Here is a 16850-nt window from a genome sequence, read left to right on the forward strand (position 1 = left end):
TATATTTGCCTTTATTTATGATGCCAAGTTGTCAGTCAATACCTGATTAGTTAGAGGTAGAGAGAGATTCATTTTGATTGTCTTCAGGAACGCAAAAACACTTTCTGTGTGTTTGCTCAAACAACTCCACTTCGCAGTCGGTCCCAATCAAGTCAAACCCGCCTTCTCTATTCACCAGTGCAAATCAGTTAAGTAATCATTCAAGCTGTACATTCACTATTGTATTCTGCTTCATGATGGTTATTTCATTTCACATTTTATAAAAAATAAAAGATGACTGTCATGTGTAAAAAAAAAAAAGAAATAAAAAAGTAAATCATAAAAATGCACCTTTTAAACCAGTAAAATTTATCCAACCCCATCATAGTTCAGTAGAATTTGTCTTCCAATATCATAGCCTTTTAATGTCAAAAAGAACAACTTATGGATGAAAATGTCTCTTCTTTGAACCAGCAGAACGATGTTACAGACAGTTTCTAAATGGAGAAAATGAGGTACCGGCAGCAGGGCTTTCTCCCCTGCTGTCATGCTCCATTTTACAAGTAAACCCAGTACTAATCACCATTTTGATTCCAGTGAATAAAAACTTAAAACTTAATTTATTAATCAATTTTGAAGTCTGAAACCAAAATGATCTTTTAAACAGTACTGCCTTAAGAGACAAATCAATTCTAAAAAGTTAACCATGATGCAAAATTTTGCCCAAATTAAAGAGTCGCTCTCTGTTACCATGGCACCAAAGTCTGTCTTGTTGTTGGGTTTCAATTTTCCATAACAACCAAGGGTAGGATTACATGTAAACAGAAGTGTACAAGGCTTGATGAAATTGAATATGGAGGAGTAAGCATTTTTTAAATTCTGGGTTATAATTCTTGTTGTGACACAAGACCCACTGCATAATTAATTTACAATGGCTTAAAACTTTTTGGCAACAAAATTATATTTAAAAATATACCATCACCCCTATATTGACTGTAGACATCACAACCACGTAAGCCTTTGAAAAACCCTAAGAGTGATGCTTTTTCAATCACATCTGTCTTGAACTAACTCAAAACCAGCAGTGACAGATTCTGTCACTTCTTTATTCTAACAGGAGTAAAAACGGTGACAATGGTTTTTTTGAAAAGAGGCTAGAGACCCTGAAGGCCATTACTGACATAGTGAACTCCTGAACAACCACTGGCTTTTTACACTTTTTAGTTGTAAAACATCCACTGTGTAGGTGAAAGAGCTGAGAGGAAACAAAACTGCCAAACCTGCCCAAACTATTTTTGTTTCAGAGAATGTTGATCCCTTCTAAGTCGACAATGGCATGCAGATTTAGCTATGGAAAATTCAGTCCTTATAAATGAAAGCAAACATAATAAACCTACAGGAGGTTTCAAAGTAATTTCACTTGCTTTTAAGTATTCAAGTGTAATATTTCTGCAAAAGATTAAAACATACATTTCAATTTTATCAGTTATGTCAACTTCCATTTGTACCTAATCTGCCATCAGCACATAGGTTCTCTGGGCTGCAAAATAGCCCGGCTGACCATGGAGAGAGATGAGGGTGCCCGTGGAAGAAGAGTGTGGATGCCACGGCATTTATCCAGACAGTAAGAGACCCGCCTCTGAATCCCTGCAGTAAGGACGGCCACTTAAATCACTCTACACTAAAGCAGCATTGTCTGTGAAGAGTCACTTCATACCCATAGCATTTCACTACTCAAGTCACCAAGTCAAAAGTTCCAAAAACATACAGACCAAATCCATGTACCCATGAGCCTTGTATCCTAAAATGTAGAAATATTCTCAGTTTTAACCAAGAATTATCCTGGAATGAACTAAAATCATCGTTTAAAGTAATTTTAAGTATATCTTCTTTTTTACATAGATTATTTAATATTGCTTGTTGACATAATTTAATCAATAATATATCATAATGCCAACCACTATAGTGATCTAGAATCAGATTCTGGCTACAGAGGGAGCTTAATTATTAAGCAACACTTTCCTAAAAAGCTTCTGTATTTCTGATTGGTAAGAAAAAACAAACAAAAAAGAGCATCTCTCATTGAAATAACACTGAAATTCAAGCTCAGGCCCCCTTCTTTTTGTTCAACATAATTAACTCTTCAGGATAAAATAATGGAACGTTAAGACACAATGAATAAATTACAGCCATCTTCAAGAAAACTCGATGGGCAACTCTGGCGTTACAGTCGTGTATCTTGGATCCAACCTAGGGATAAAATCCTGAAAGTGTTTAGATGCACCAGTACCAAAAACATCAAGGACTTTTCGGTTCATGACAGCAAATCTGTAAAACAGAGGACACAGTAAACAAGTATTTAATGAGTTTATAAAATGAGATGATTCACTCTACCTGACTTATGAGATGAAAAAAGAGAAAAGGCTGACATGGCAAGACTCCCTGGCAGACTCTCTGATACTGTTCCTCAAGGTGCACTGTCCGTATTTTCTTTAAGAAGATACTAATCCCCAGGCCAGAAACCCTAGAGATTAGCATCATTCTTTCAAACCCTTTCTAATAGATAATGCCAAGAGAAAAATACATTCATGACCATTTTTCTGATGGATGAAATCACAAGAAACTAAATAAACAACGAATGGGCTAACATTTACCGAGGCAACGATATTAAATGTAATTTCTCTCATAAGTGATTTTAATGTCTCACAACCAACAGAAAACACATCCAAATGAGCAAATATTTAATAATTAAAAGATAATCAGCACACAGGTTTTCAAAAGTCTAATAGGCTCAACAGAGTTAAAGCACACCCTCATTTTATCCGTCCCCTAACCTAAGAGATACAAAGTTTTTAAAAGACACAGATCTAAGCTGCCGTGTGGGAAGGACCCTGAGTCGCTGGGCCTGTCTAAAGCACTTCCTTCTGGAGAAGAGAGCAGGGAAATTCCCTTTAAGTCATTAGCCAGCATCATCATTCTAAGCTAAAGGGAAGTCTCAAGCCAGACTGCTGGGCGCATATTGCAGGCCCGTTGTTTACTAGCTGTGTGACTCTGGAAAGCTATTAACATCTCTGTGCATTTCAGATATGTAAAATCTGGGTGATTTCAGTACCTACCTCATAGTTATTTTAAGGGTGAAACACACATGTATGGATATGGAAGTTGTATGTGCACATATGTGTGTATCTTAAAACCTTATCTGGGACATAATAAGCACTACACAACTGTTTTCTATTATTACTACTAATGGTGGTAACATTAATAGCAGCAACAATTTACTGAGTATCTATTAAGTGCTAAGTGCTACTATCAACATCTAGATTTTCCTACAACCTTACAAAGTATGTATTATTGTTTCATGGTTGAAAGAAAAAAACTGAGGCTCGTGAGAGTAAACAACTTTCCCACCAGCGACACAGCTAAAGGAACCAGAGCTGACAAACCTAGGCCTATCTGACTCCAATGCCCATGGTCATTCTAGGAGGTCAAGCTGCCTCCCAAAGAACTAGATTAAGATAAGAAAATGCTAACAAAGACAATAAAGAATCTATAATAATAAAAGCATAATATGCATATTAGACCGGACGTCCCTCTGGAGGAAGCCAGGGCTGCAAGGGAAGCCATGGTCCCAGTTGCCTGCCAGCGGCCAGAGGGAAGCCCGGGTCCCAGGTCCCGGGTGCCGGGTGCCGGGTGCCAGAGAGAAGCGGGTGCCAGCAGCCGGGGGAAGGAAGGCCTACTCTTGCACTAATTTTATGTGTCAGGCCACTAGTAAGATAGTAAAGATAAAGGATGGTATGGTCACACTATTAGGGAAAAGAATGCCATTGTTTTTCCAAAATAGAAATCAGTTCATTGTTTAGGCATCATTTCTTATGAAGCTGTTTAATATTTTTAATCAAAAAGAAGAGATCAGACATTTTAAAAGTGAGACTTAAGTATGTTATGTAGCAACTAATTTGCAAATCAACATGATATTAATCTACAACACTTAAAATATCTAAAATAATATAGGGGAAAGTAATCAAAATAATGTTCATTAAAAGAATGCCCCATGTTATTCTTATTAAGTTGGACATATTTTATTTATATCTAGATAACCTACTTTACGAATAAAAGAATATTCCTGTAAAGAGACCAAAAGATTCAAGATCTTTCTTATGAAAAAAAAAATCTTACTTTGTTTCTACAATCAGTTAAAACACCTCCGTCACTTACCTGCCCTTGGTGAGCCTTAAAAGGAACTTCCAATAAGACGGTCGCAGGTTCTGAACTTCCATGACGGCCTAAGATGAGAGTATTCGGTATTAGACTTCCTTCAGTAAATGGCAAAGATTATCAGCAGTGTTAGGCCACAGAGTAGTTTACCTCTATTTTTATTGCTCATTGTGTTTTAAAAATGACAGTGATGACCATAATAAAAAACATGTATTTATGTTTAAGTTGATAACTATCGTCTTTGAAAATACTGCTTGGGAAATAATCATTGAGTTAATTAAGTCAGTATTATCAGGAAGCATTTACTGAATACCCATTAGGTAGCTGGCACTTCACTAGTCACAAGTTATTGCGCTGAAAGTGCAAATAAAAGCTGTCCCCCAAATTTTCCAATAGCCCTAAAACCATTAACATCAATAATGATTAAAGGATTTAAAGAGATTGAACAATGCCTCTATTAAGCAAGATTTTTACCCTTATCCTCACTGCCTGAGTAATATTGTAGAAATGCAATTATTCTTATTTATGACTATGGTATCTTTTTTCTAAAAGAAGTGTAATTAAATTGGGCCATTCTAGCCAAGGTACTAAAGTAATAATTTACCTATAAAAATTGCACTCTATTTAAACCTAAAAATTGTGCTTATAAACAGGAACTGGCCCATTAAGTTAATACGTTTAATGATTTGAAACTTGCAAGCTATCTTGCTAAAAAACAAAAAAAGCATAAAATGTAATAAATAAAAATGTTCCTAGGCCTTTATTTTCCCCCCTCCCCCATTGGTTCAATGAACATTAAAAAGAGAAATAATTCTATTTTCTCATTTCAAAAAGCTATACTTACTGCCTGGAAGCAAATTGCTGTAGAGATGGAATAGATGATAGTATCTGCATGGGGGAAATAGGGAACTTTGCCTGCTTCAATGCCTTTGAAATACATTGTCTGCAAAACAAGCATAATGCAAGACTTATAAAGAAAACAACTTTAAATAGCATTAACAATGTAGTTGAGCAATATGCTTCCTATCTAAGTCTTTTTCTAAATTTTCAAAATCCTAACAATTCTTTCGAGGCTCAAATAATCGGTCACATCTTCCACAGCAGCATTAAGTGTTAGCCTTCCCCCCCATACCCTCATTTTCTTACCCCAAACCCCAGATACCAATAATAACACTTTTCTGTGAAATTCAATGGCACTTTACTTCTACCTCTTTTACATCATTTACTCTTCAATGCTTTTGCAAAATGCTCAGGTCCTCCATTCCCTGTTATATCTATTCATTCATGCATTAAATATTTAATGTTGTTTGTTTAACTATATGCTGGATACTATGCTAGGAGCTAGGGTCTAAAAATGAATAAAAATGGTTAGTGTATAACAGAAATTATTAATGCACTCTACTGAGGCTGTAAGATAGCTACACAGGTATATATAGAGATCATATAGCCTCATTAGATATATATAAATTAATAATAAATACATATATTTTGGCTCCCCAGAGGAGAAAGCAACTAGTCTGTCTAGGACCATGGAGAATTTCAGAAATGACTACATTTGAGTAGTGCTTTTCAAACCATCTGCATAAAAACAAACAAACAAGCCAAAAACTTTAAAATATGTCCAGTTGTTATGACTTGATACTTTTATAATACAACAAAAACAAATTACTAGAAAGACAAATCTAAAACACACAAAATTGAACTAAATTTTCACTATTATATTCAAAAGATAATTACTCTGTCAAGTGGCTACAAAAGGGTCCAATTTCTGACTCTCAATGTCTCTATTTATCCTGTCATCACTGGAAACAGTTCCTGGACTAGTACTGGTCTACGCCCCTAGTCTTAATAGTGTTGAATTATAACAGGCATAGGATCAACAACTAGATAAGAGAGAAAAAGCAGGGCTAACAAGCGGGTGTAAGTACACAATATATATGGGGAACAGCCCGCTAACTTATATGGACAGAACACAGAATAATTCATGGAAACTGGTTTTCTAGAACATGGGAACAATAAAGTAAAACTAGTTCAAAAGAGAATGATGTTATAAAAGGGAGGAGGGATGTTCAAGAAGATATGAGTGGTTCATAAAATAAAGAACCTAAGATAACTTTTTCCATGAAAAAAGTGATCTGTATAGCTGACTTTTAATTAATATTCATTTTAATAAGCATTTTAATTTTCATTTAAATACACAGCATTTTAATATACAATTAACTTCAATCTGCAAGATATGTGCAAAGAATTACAATCTACTTAAAATCCTAAGTAGATCGATCTACTTAGGAATCAAGATAAACATTGACCATTATTTTGAAAGTAATATGACAATACATTTACAAGATACAGACACATTGCAGTATATTCACAGTGACGAAAATGAAATTCAGATGTGGTAAAATGGCATCATAGATATGTTATATGAAACAGGTATCTTTTGATATATGGAATAATTGTGTTCCTAATTTCTTATGATAAAACCTATCTATTGCTGAAACCAGTTTGGCTCAGTGGATAGAGCGTCGGTCTGCGGACTGAAAGGTCCCAGGTTTGATTCCGGTCAAGGGCATGTACCTGGGTTGCGAGCACATCCCCAGTAGGAGATGTGCAGGAGGCAGCTGATAAATGTTTCTCTCTCATCAATGTTTCTAACTCTCTATCCCTTTCCCTTCCTCTCTGTAAAAAATCAATAAAATATATTTAAAAACACACACACAAAAAAAACACACCTATCTATTGAACTAGATTCTAAGTTGATGAAGGGAGGGAACCATATCCTACATTTCTATATGCTTAACAGCACATAGCACAGCAATGGGAACATAATAGATACTCAATAAATATATGTTGGAAATACTTTTTTCCAAGAAAAAAAGTTGCTTATACAACCGATTTTTATTTAATATTTATTATATAGTAATACAGCACTTTAATATAAAATGAACTCCAATCATAGGGAAACAATCGCCTATTACACCATAGTAAGTAAATCCAATAAAGGACCTGGTAAGTTTAAATTGCTAATTTCCTGTATTTGAAAGAGCTCTCAGAAGCACACGGTATATACCAGCTTCTTTGGCCAAGATCAAATATGAGCTGCTGATACGAGACAAAGAGCAATACCATTACTTGGCTTAAAAAACCTCTAGCCCAGTGGTTCTCAACTTTCTGGCCCTTTAAATACAGTTCCTCATGTTGTCACCTCAACCATAAAATTATTTTTGTTGCTACTTCGTAACTGTAATTTTGCTATTGTTATGAATCATAATGTAAATATCTGATATGCAGGATGATCTTAGGCGACCCCTATGAAAGGGTCATTCGACCGCCAAAGGGGTCGTGACCCACAGGTTGAGAACCGCTGCTCTAGCCACTTAGGTTAGCGGCTGTACTAGTGAAACACACCTTTTACAAACTAGGTGTCAATAATGGATTCCCTCAGTGTCAAAGAACATATTTTGCTAGCAAGGGGTTATTTTTTCTCTCTCATTCCCCTTTTCCTCTCCATTAGCAAGACTTGTCAACTCTACTTCCTAAACGTGCTAAATCTGCGTATTTCTCTCAATCTTCTATGTTACTACACAAACCAGCATCTCCTGTCTTATTTTCCCAGCTTCTAGTCTTGTCTCTAACCCATTTTCTATATAACAGCCAGAATGTTCTCCTTAAAAATATGAATTAAATAATATTATTTCCATGCTTTAAACTCCAGTGGTTTCCAATTGCACGGACTCCACTGGCTATATTTTGGTGATATTGTTGATTTACTTATTTTTAAGGAGTTCTTATCCATTGGCCTATTCTTTCAGGAGTCTTTATCCTGAGCTGCTTATGGACAAAGTGATTCTGGATTTGGTTTAAAATAAATCAGTACTTGCCCTGGCCAATGTGGCTCAGTTGGCTGAGCATCATCCCATGCGCTAAAAGATCACCGGTTTGATTCCCACTGGGGGCACATGCCTGGGTTGTGGGCCCAATCCCCAGTAGGGAGTGTGCAGGAGGCAGCTGATCAATGTGTCTCACATCTGTGTTTTTCACTCTTTCTCTCTCTCTCCCTTCCTCTCTTCCTCGCTCTCTCTCTCAAAAAAAAAAAAATCAATAAAACATTATTGAAAATAAAAATGATAAATCAGTACCTGAGAGGTTGGGGTGGGTAGATGAAATGAGATTGGCCAAATGCTTTAATGTTGAAGCTGTGTAATGGGTGCATGAAGGTTAATTACATTATTCTTTCTCCATTTGTGTATATTTAAAAATAATACAAAGAAAGAAGAGTAAATAGAGCAATTGACTTTGTAAATACTTTTATAGGATAGAATTTGCTTTAAAAAATTAGGATATATATTTGTTGCTAAAGCAGCTTAACAGCTATATATAATTTGGTACTATACATGGATAAAAATGTTTGCTTACCTCCACCAATTTTGAAGCTAAATACATGGAAATTGTTGTGCTTTTATAAAACATCATTGATACTCCTGCCAAAAACCCTGAAACACATAAGGCAAAACTCATCAGACCTTGAAGTATCTGTTATTAAGTCATTTGGAAATTTAAATTCGCTTAAGTAGGAAAAAAATTGATCTATAGCACTGCCTCTTGTTACATCAAAATCAAAGGCAGTAATATACTTAATAACACTAAAATGGGTGAGTTCTTATTATCATATATTTTTACATTAAGAAATTGACCTCAGAGTTAGCGACACACAGTTCTGATACATATATTACAAGAAACTTAACATTCTAAATTTAACTTTAAAACAGTGGTGATTTTACCAAACATAATAATTTTCAAAAATAATTTTTAAAGGCTATTGGTATTATTTCTAATTGTAAGTGAAAATAATTACTCATCTGTTCTCCTAACAGCTCAAATTATTTTTAGTGCTATCATCATACTTCTTTCCATATTACTGTCTTCATTTTATAAATGGAAAACCAAGGTGGGAGGAGACCTGAGATTCTAATAATAGGAAAATTACCAATAAATGCCTGAAAAAATTGTCTACTCAACTTAAATAGAACATATAATACACTTGTAGAAAATTTTCTTTAGTTTTTATAAAATTATTTACATGCCTAAAAAATAATAAAAAATACTAAAATATGTCACTTACCATTGGTAAAAACAGAATATTTTAAGAAATCTAATTTCATTTAAAATAGTACCATAGTCACTTCTATAATATTTTAAGACTTCATGTTCTTTTGTGACACATTCCCTAGGATTTCTGGCCTGTAGGAGGGCAGATATATTGTCAACTCAAAACACCAGATGGCAAGAGTGCCTTGATAGTTAAATGTCACAAATACAAAATGTTTAGACTAATGCCTCAATAGGGATTCTATTACAGAGAAAAGAAGATACAAAGAGATCAGATAAATTTGGAAACTAGTCCTGATTCATTTCTACCACTGATTGATACAATAATGATTCTTTTTTAATCATTGCTTTACCAGCTATAATAGCATGCAGTTCATCATCCAGGTTTCTGACCCAGCGCAGGAAGCAACTAGTACCCTGTGTCAAAAAGAAAATACAGTGACTTCAGTTGTTTCATTTCTAGGAAAAAAAATGCATGTGGAATCTACTTTGGTCTACATGCAGAATACTGGGGAAAAGTATCAATCCCACTCTAACAAGGAGAGAAAGCTGGATAAACTACAAATCTGTCAAGCCAGAATTCTATACCCAGAAGTGACATTTTTCAGTCTGAAGGTGAAAAAAGACTTTCCGGACAGACAGAAGCTGAAAAAAATCATCACCTGCAGAACTGCACTACCAGAAATGTTACCGAGGTAGTTCTGTGCACAGAAGGAATCTGATACCAGATAAAAAAAATTAGATCTGCAAACAGAAATAAAGAGCTCCTGAAATGGTAAAACGAAGGCAAATGTTCAACTGTTCTAAAACTGAATTAACTGTCTAAAGCAGAGGTCCGAAAACTATGTACGGCTCACTAGCTAAATCTGCCCTGCCATTTGCTTTTATATGGTCCGTGAGCTAAGATTGTCTTTTATACTTCTAAATGGATAAAAATAAATGCAAAAATAATATATTGCAACACGTGAAAATTATATAAAATTCTAATTACAATGTGATGATAGTTTTATTGGAATACTGCCATGCTCATTCATTTATGTATTTGTCTTTGGCTGCTTCCATACAACAGGCAGTTGAGTAGTCATGACAGAGAGCATATACGTAGTCCACAAAGTTTAAAATATTTACTATCGGGCCCTGGCTGGTTTGGCTTAGTGGACGGAGCGTCGGCCTACTGACTGAGGGGTCCCAGGTTCGGTTCCGGTCAGGGCACGTGCCCGGGTAGCGGGTTTGGCCCCCAGTTGGGGGCATGCAGGAGGCAGCCAATTGGTGATTCTCTCTCATCATTGATGTTTCTGTCTCTCTGTCCCTCTCCCTTCCTCTCTGAAATCAATAAAAATATATTTTTTTAAAAATATTTACTATCTGGCCCTTTACAGAAAAAGTCTTCTGACTCCTTATGCAAAACAAAAATAGTAACATTGTGTTGTGGTGTTTATAACATATGAAAAGATAAAAGTGTAGCACAAAAAAATGGAAAGGAAAAATTAGAATTATGGTGTTGTAAGATTCCTACACTATAATGAAGTGGTATAATATTATATGAAAATGTTTATTATAAATGTTAAGGCAATTACTACATTTTTAAAAGAGGTATAAATAATAAGCCTACAGTACAGATAGAATACATAAAGCTATTAAAATAAATTTAAAAAATTAAAAAATATTTTTAAAAATTCAGAAGACAGAAAAAGAAAAAAGAAAAAGATGAACAAAATAAAATATGGAACAAATTCAAAACAACCCGCAAGAAGATAAGTTTAAATTCAACCATAACAAATAAATACATTAGGTATAAACAGTCTAAACTCATCAGTTAAAAGATAGAGATTATCAAATTGGATTAAAAAGAACCAACTATTTGCAGTCTAAAAGAAACCAACCTTTAAACTAAAGACAGAAAAATTCAAATAAAAACATAGAAACAGTACACTATCAAATATAATCAAAAGAAAGTTGGAGTAGTTATATTACTAGCAGATAAAGTAGACTTCAGAATAGGGATTATCACTAGGGATAAAAAGGAACATTGCAAAATAGAGAAACGGTCACTTCACCAAGAAGACACAGAAGAAATAAGCTGGTTTGTCTTTCTCCTGATTACATTCTTATGAAGATTCTAAAGGCACTGATAATATATATATTTTAAATTACATACAGCTTTGGAACACACTGTAGGGATATTTTCTATTAAGAGGTTTTCTGACCCACTTGTATTTTCCTTAGTTTAATATCATTAGTTTGTATTACCTAAGCAAATAAATAGTAACAGAAATTAAAAAAAAAACACATGCTCTGAGATATGCTAGATGGTAGAGAATAACCTATGTGAGCAAAAAGTGTTGGATAGTCCACCTGTAAGCACTTAAAAGTTTATATTAAGAATAAATACAAACACTAGAATTAGAAATGAAAAAGAATGTATCTACCTTTTGTAAGTAAATTTGTACATAGCCTTCTTACCCAAAATAATGCCAGAATTCCATTTTTCCAGAAATAATTTTGAGTTTAACATGTGTTTGCAGGTGTATGCATACAGATCGACCTTAGTTATCATATTTATTTAGAATCTATATTTAGATTTAGAATCTAAATTTTAGCTGCTTAATAATGTGCCAGAAATATTATTTACATATTAGTAATTCTCATTAAACAAAAGGACATTATTTAAAGTTGTAGAGTACTGTATCGTTAATATGTGTTTAAGAATGTGCTTATATATGTATGGGTACATTCATAGGAACATGCAAAAAGGGGGTGTAAGAGAGTGTAGTAGGAATATGAGTGGAAAAGAAAAATAAGTCATTGCCTATATGTATGTTACAACAAAAAATCATACTGATTCTATTAAGTGTTGTCATCAGTTAGGAGTGTCTGAAATATGTTTAAATTAAAACCAGGCATTAAAAATAATTTAAAACAAATAGACCAAGCATATTAATGTCATTTTCTTATATTAGAAATGTGAGAAAGTTTGTATTTTCTCAGTGTCTCCATTATTGGAAAAAAAGAATGTGAGTCTGAAAATCTTTAATATTATGTATAAATGCCAAGTAAGTATGTACTTTCAGGCATATTAAATAACATTTTAAAATAAGAAATTTCTCCAACCTTAATTTCTAATATATTATATACATCTGTGAATACTACAAAAAGAAGCATTTTAAAAAATGATAGATGAGTTAAGGACACAGAGCACATACTAACAATAGCCATGTTATTTATTTCCCATTTTTTCTTTCTCTTCTGAAAGCCTTACCTTGTATATACTAACAAAAGAGCCCAGAAAAGCTCCAAGCTGAAAATTTTCTTTATTGTAGAACAGAGAAAGCAGCCTTGAGGGCTTTGTAAACAGATGCCTGAACGCAGAGGGAATCCGGAGGCAGCACTGGATCAAGTATCCCACGCTAAACATTCTGATGAAACCCTAGAGAAAATTGGGAGGAAATTCTGATTTACCACCAAGTTTGATGTCTGATAGATTTGAATTTCACTGTCTCAGAATAAAACAGGATTCCAAAAAATTAACACAAGTATTTTTAACAGCCATTTTCAAAATTAAATGTTAAAACCTCAATTTTAAAACAATTACCTTCAAAATAAGGGCAAAACCTGCAGTAGATAGACTTTCTTTGATTTACAAAGAAAAAAGTTTCACAAGCACCTGGCCAAGCTTGTCTATGCACCAAAATTGACATTTTGTTTATAATAATCAGGATTCATAATTCCTAAACCACGTCAAAATTTTAGAAACAAAAGCATTGAAATAAAAAGAAGTTAACAAAACCAAATCCTTTTGGCAACTCCTTACGCATCAGTATGAGCAGGGGTTCTTTTGACAGAAAGAGAATTTTATTATTTATCTAGACCTCTGGTATCAACTTTTTAAATGATCAGGTTAAAAGGCTTTCCTAGAAAAATAAGTAATTATATCTAGGTTTATATTTCTGCTCAAACATCTCTAGAGAATGGTAGCTTTGAGGTATACTCAACACAACTTGAAAAAGCAAATCTGCTACAAATCCATATTTGCTTCCAACATTCCTTCATATTATCTGCAACTATTTCTGCAGTGCAAAAGGGAACAGAGAGAGGCCTAGTGTTGGTCAATTTTATTTCAGTGTTTAGGAAAATGAAGTTTAGATGTCATTTAACACTGATAGGCTAAAAAATGTCAATTAGCACAAAAAAGTTATCAAAAAGAATATTATTTTATACATGATTCAACCAATACATTTTAATACTGGTCTCCCATTCTCCTCTCGCCCCAGTGAAATGGGGCAATGTCTACATTCTTAGCAGTGCTTGGCTGCTAAGTGCCAGAGATCAGGTCTGTATCTTCCAGATAACAGCCTTCTTTTTTAGAAAAAAAAAAAAAATTTACTATGAAGAAACATTCGTTAATTTACCTGAAACTATTTAATACCTGGTTAAAAAATGGAAATTAAATTGTCCAATCAATTAGTATAAATTATTAAGCATTTGCTTAACTGAAACTCCCTAGTATTAGTTTGAAGCATGAAATGTCCACACTTCTATCTTTGATAACCTTATAATATTAATCTAAAGATTCAAGGATCACACTCATGTTCAGTCTTTTCACCCGGTTTTCAAGAGGCCAATCATTCCTCCATCCATTCACCTTTCTATGTATTCAAAAGATATTCACTGACGCCTCTTATGTGCCAAGCATTACACTAGATGCTGGGGGAAAAGCGAAGAAGATACAAAGTTCTTGCCTTCATTGAGGCTTTCATGCTCATTAGAGGAAGAGGAAATAAGTAAGGAAGCTTATAAAACAACAATAATTACAGACTGCAGTAAGTGCTCTGGGAAGTAGGGCACTAGGATTGACTGGTAAGGGAAGGCTATCGAGGATGTGACATTTAAGTAGACACAAAAGAGGAGGAGCTAACATGAGAAAAACATTTCAGGTAGCTTAGACAGAAAGCACAAAGCCAAAAATGAGATTGGGTATGAGAAAGCAGTCAAAAGTTACTGTGAATGGAGTATAGTGAGCTGAGAGGAATGTAATCATTTGATTATTTACCCAGGGATATGATTTAACATGTGGTGTAACGGAGTCCTTGGGATCATGAGGTGCACTGTCAAAATATTTTACCATATTTGTGTAGTAAATTCCTTGCCCACAGGTCTCAAAATTTTATATTCATAGACAAAATACTCTAATTTATACATAAATTACCAAGTTTATAGGAGTGGTCCGCATTAGAAAGAAAGACTACATTTTTTTTCATTGCTTAGCAATGCTCATTAATTTTCTCATATAATTTTAATATTACCCTCCTCTTCCCAAACTTTCTCAAGTACTTCTGATTTAATCAGTTGCTTCTCTTGGTTTCCCTCCTGAGGTCTCCCCTTGAAAAAGAGTGGTGTCCAGTTGGAGGGAAGAATAACTCTGGGAATGGCAGAGGGGCAGACTCTGAGGCTGCCAGCAATGATGTTTTTTGTTCTTTTTTGCCATTTTAAAAGTGCAGCAGGAAATCAGATTTGGAAGGAGTGTGTCAAAAACCATTGCACAACTGAAAAAATACTCCACCACTCTTACACCTGGTCATGTCTTTGGGGACTCCAAGGGTAAGCTATTGGCTCGGGCTAACGCCGCTATCAGCACTGGGCCACAGGAACGCATTCAGAAGCACTAATGTGACACAGTCCCTCCCTTCTCGAGTGACCGTCAGGAGGCTGTCTTTGGGGATGCTGTAAACTCTGCCCTTATCAGCAACTGAGTGCGGATCAGATGTTGTGAGAAAGATCATAAACTTTTCAAAGCATCAGAATTGTTAGAGTACCATCCAAAACTGGAGAACTTGTAGCAGCAGGTGGTGCCATCTGTGCCAGACTAAGTGTAAGGAAAACAACTTCCTTCCCAGAGCGGGTGGTGATGGGGGTGGGTAGGGAGAGTCACACTGGTACACTAATATATTAGGGAGCAAGGAATTTATGCCAGTGGGCACAGCTAACTTGCTTAATGCAGAGCAACTGTGGACATGCTCTAGTTACTCCATGCCTAAAAAAATGTAGCAGCTTTACAAGTCCAAAATCAAACGCTACTGTACCAGACTATGCGTGTGCGTGGGTGACTGCTGATCTGCCAGCACACAACACAGTCCAGGGGCCTTGTCTTTTTTGTTGTGTTGTTTCACCCTGTCTTCTACTTTGTAAGTTTTACACTAATTTTTAAATAAGCAAATTTTAAAATTAACTAAAGATCTGGTAAGTGAATATTAAACTAAATTTTTACTATATATCACAAAATTCTTATTTTTCAAGTCAAATGCAAAGATAGGAATTATTGTCAACTTTTCAATTTACTTTGAAATTATATTTTAATAAATAAGTTATGTCTATATTTAAGTTAGAAATAGAGAAATTGGTTTATTTAATAAAGAAGATTCTTTTATGTACTTACTTTAATGCAATAAGAGATGCAATTATCTTCATAGTGTTTGCAACATCTGTGCCTTGGTCCATGCTTACATCTGAAATTAAAGCAAAACACTAATTATAATTAAAATGTGTGTAGATCTGCATAAACCTCTCTAACCAAAAAAGCAGAAATCATTACCTATTTGTTTCTAAATGTGTGCATCTTTTGGTTTCTTAGGACATACAGAAGCAAAGATAACAGAGTCTTTTCCTTTGCTGCTCACCATTTGTCACATTGTATAAAATACGTGACTGTAGTCAAAACACTTTAATGTGGAACAGAAAAACCACAGTGGTAAATATCTGTGACTAAATACTAAAAATATGCATATATATCTCTTTACTCTGCCAGAGCTTTTGGAAGCTTTAAATCACTTGTTGTAGAATATAATGGCCATAAATCATCCATGAAGTCAGCACTTGAGCAAAAATCGTAATGAGAATGTGTTCAAGTTACAGGAATTTATACTTAATTATATTTGAGAGAAAACATCTGGAAAAGAAACATGATACAGTATTGGAATTCAAAATTCAGTTTTTAAAATAAATATAGATATAGATCGTGGGGGAATTTGAAAGTAGGTTATTTGTGATTTAACCGTAAAGCACTTAGTCCTCGAGTACTTAATAAACATTTCTGCTGGGAGGACTACTGTTCAAGACATACTCATTGTGATTTTTTGGTGTGCTGACTCCAGCACCATTTATGTACTCTGGGCATAAAAAAGTAAGCAGGACATCTAACGAGGGTTTAGCTATCCCCCTTTCTCTTTGAAGAGTAGTTTTTATAACTCTCCGATGGTGGGTAATGAATTAGCTTCTTGGTTGAAACTCACTCCTGCTTATAGCAATTACTTGTAGAGTGATATTCCGGCTCCACACATCTGTAGTTCCATGTGAAAATTGATTAGCAAGACTTTCTGAAATCCAATTCTGCTCTGTGGCTGGAGTCCACAGGCAGCCTTTTCTACTCAAGGGTGACAGCAATAGTTCACATGGACCACAGCCCTTATATCATTAGGATGACAGAACATATCTGGTCACGTGAAGTTGCTGAGTGATTAAAGCTGGGGGCCTGAGAAGACGGGAATCAGAGA

The 16850-nt window shown here is 34.7% G+C and overlaps 1 protein-coding gene across 1 annotated transcript in view; it reads right to left on the reverse strand.

Annotated features, from left to right (window-relative positions):
- Positions 1–208: 208 nt before the first annotated feature.
- TMEM135 (transmembrane protein 135) overlaps positions 209–16850 on the reverse strand; it is a 216879-nt gene continuing 200237 nt past the window's right edge. Inside the window, exons 9-15 of the mRNA XM_006755866.2 lie at positions 15737–15806; positions 12563–12730; positions 9657–9720; positions 8611–8687; positions 5039–5137; positions 4195–4262; positions 209–2307 (exon numbers count right to left, since the gene is read on the reverse strand). Of these exons, the coding sequence (XP_006755929.1) occupies positions 2175–2307; positions 4195–4262; positions 5039–5137; positions 8611–8687; positions 9657–9720; positions 12563–12730; positions 15737–15806 (679 nt within the window). The 3' untranslated portion in view covers positions 209–2174. The remainder of the gene's footprint in view (positions 2308–4194; positions 4263–5038; positions 5138–8610; positions 8688–9656; positions 9721–12562; positions 12731–15736; positions 15807–16850) is intronic.

Source organism: Myotis davidii, unplaced genomic scaffold (assembly GCF_000327345.1).
Source record: "Myotis davidii unplaced genomic scaffold, ASM32734v1 scaffold430, whole genome shotgun sequence".
Taxonomy (NCBI): Eukaryota; Metazoa; Chordata; class Mammalia; order Chiroptera; family Vespertilionidae; genus Myotis; species Myotis davidii.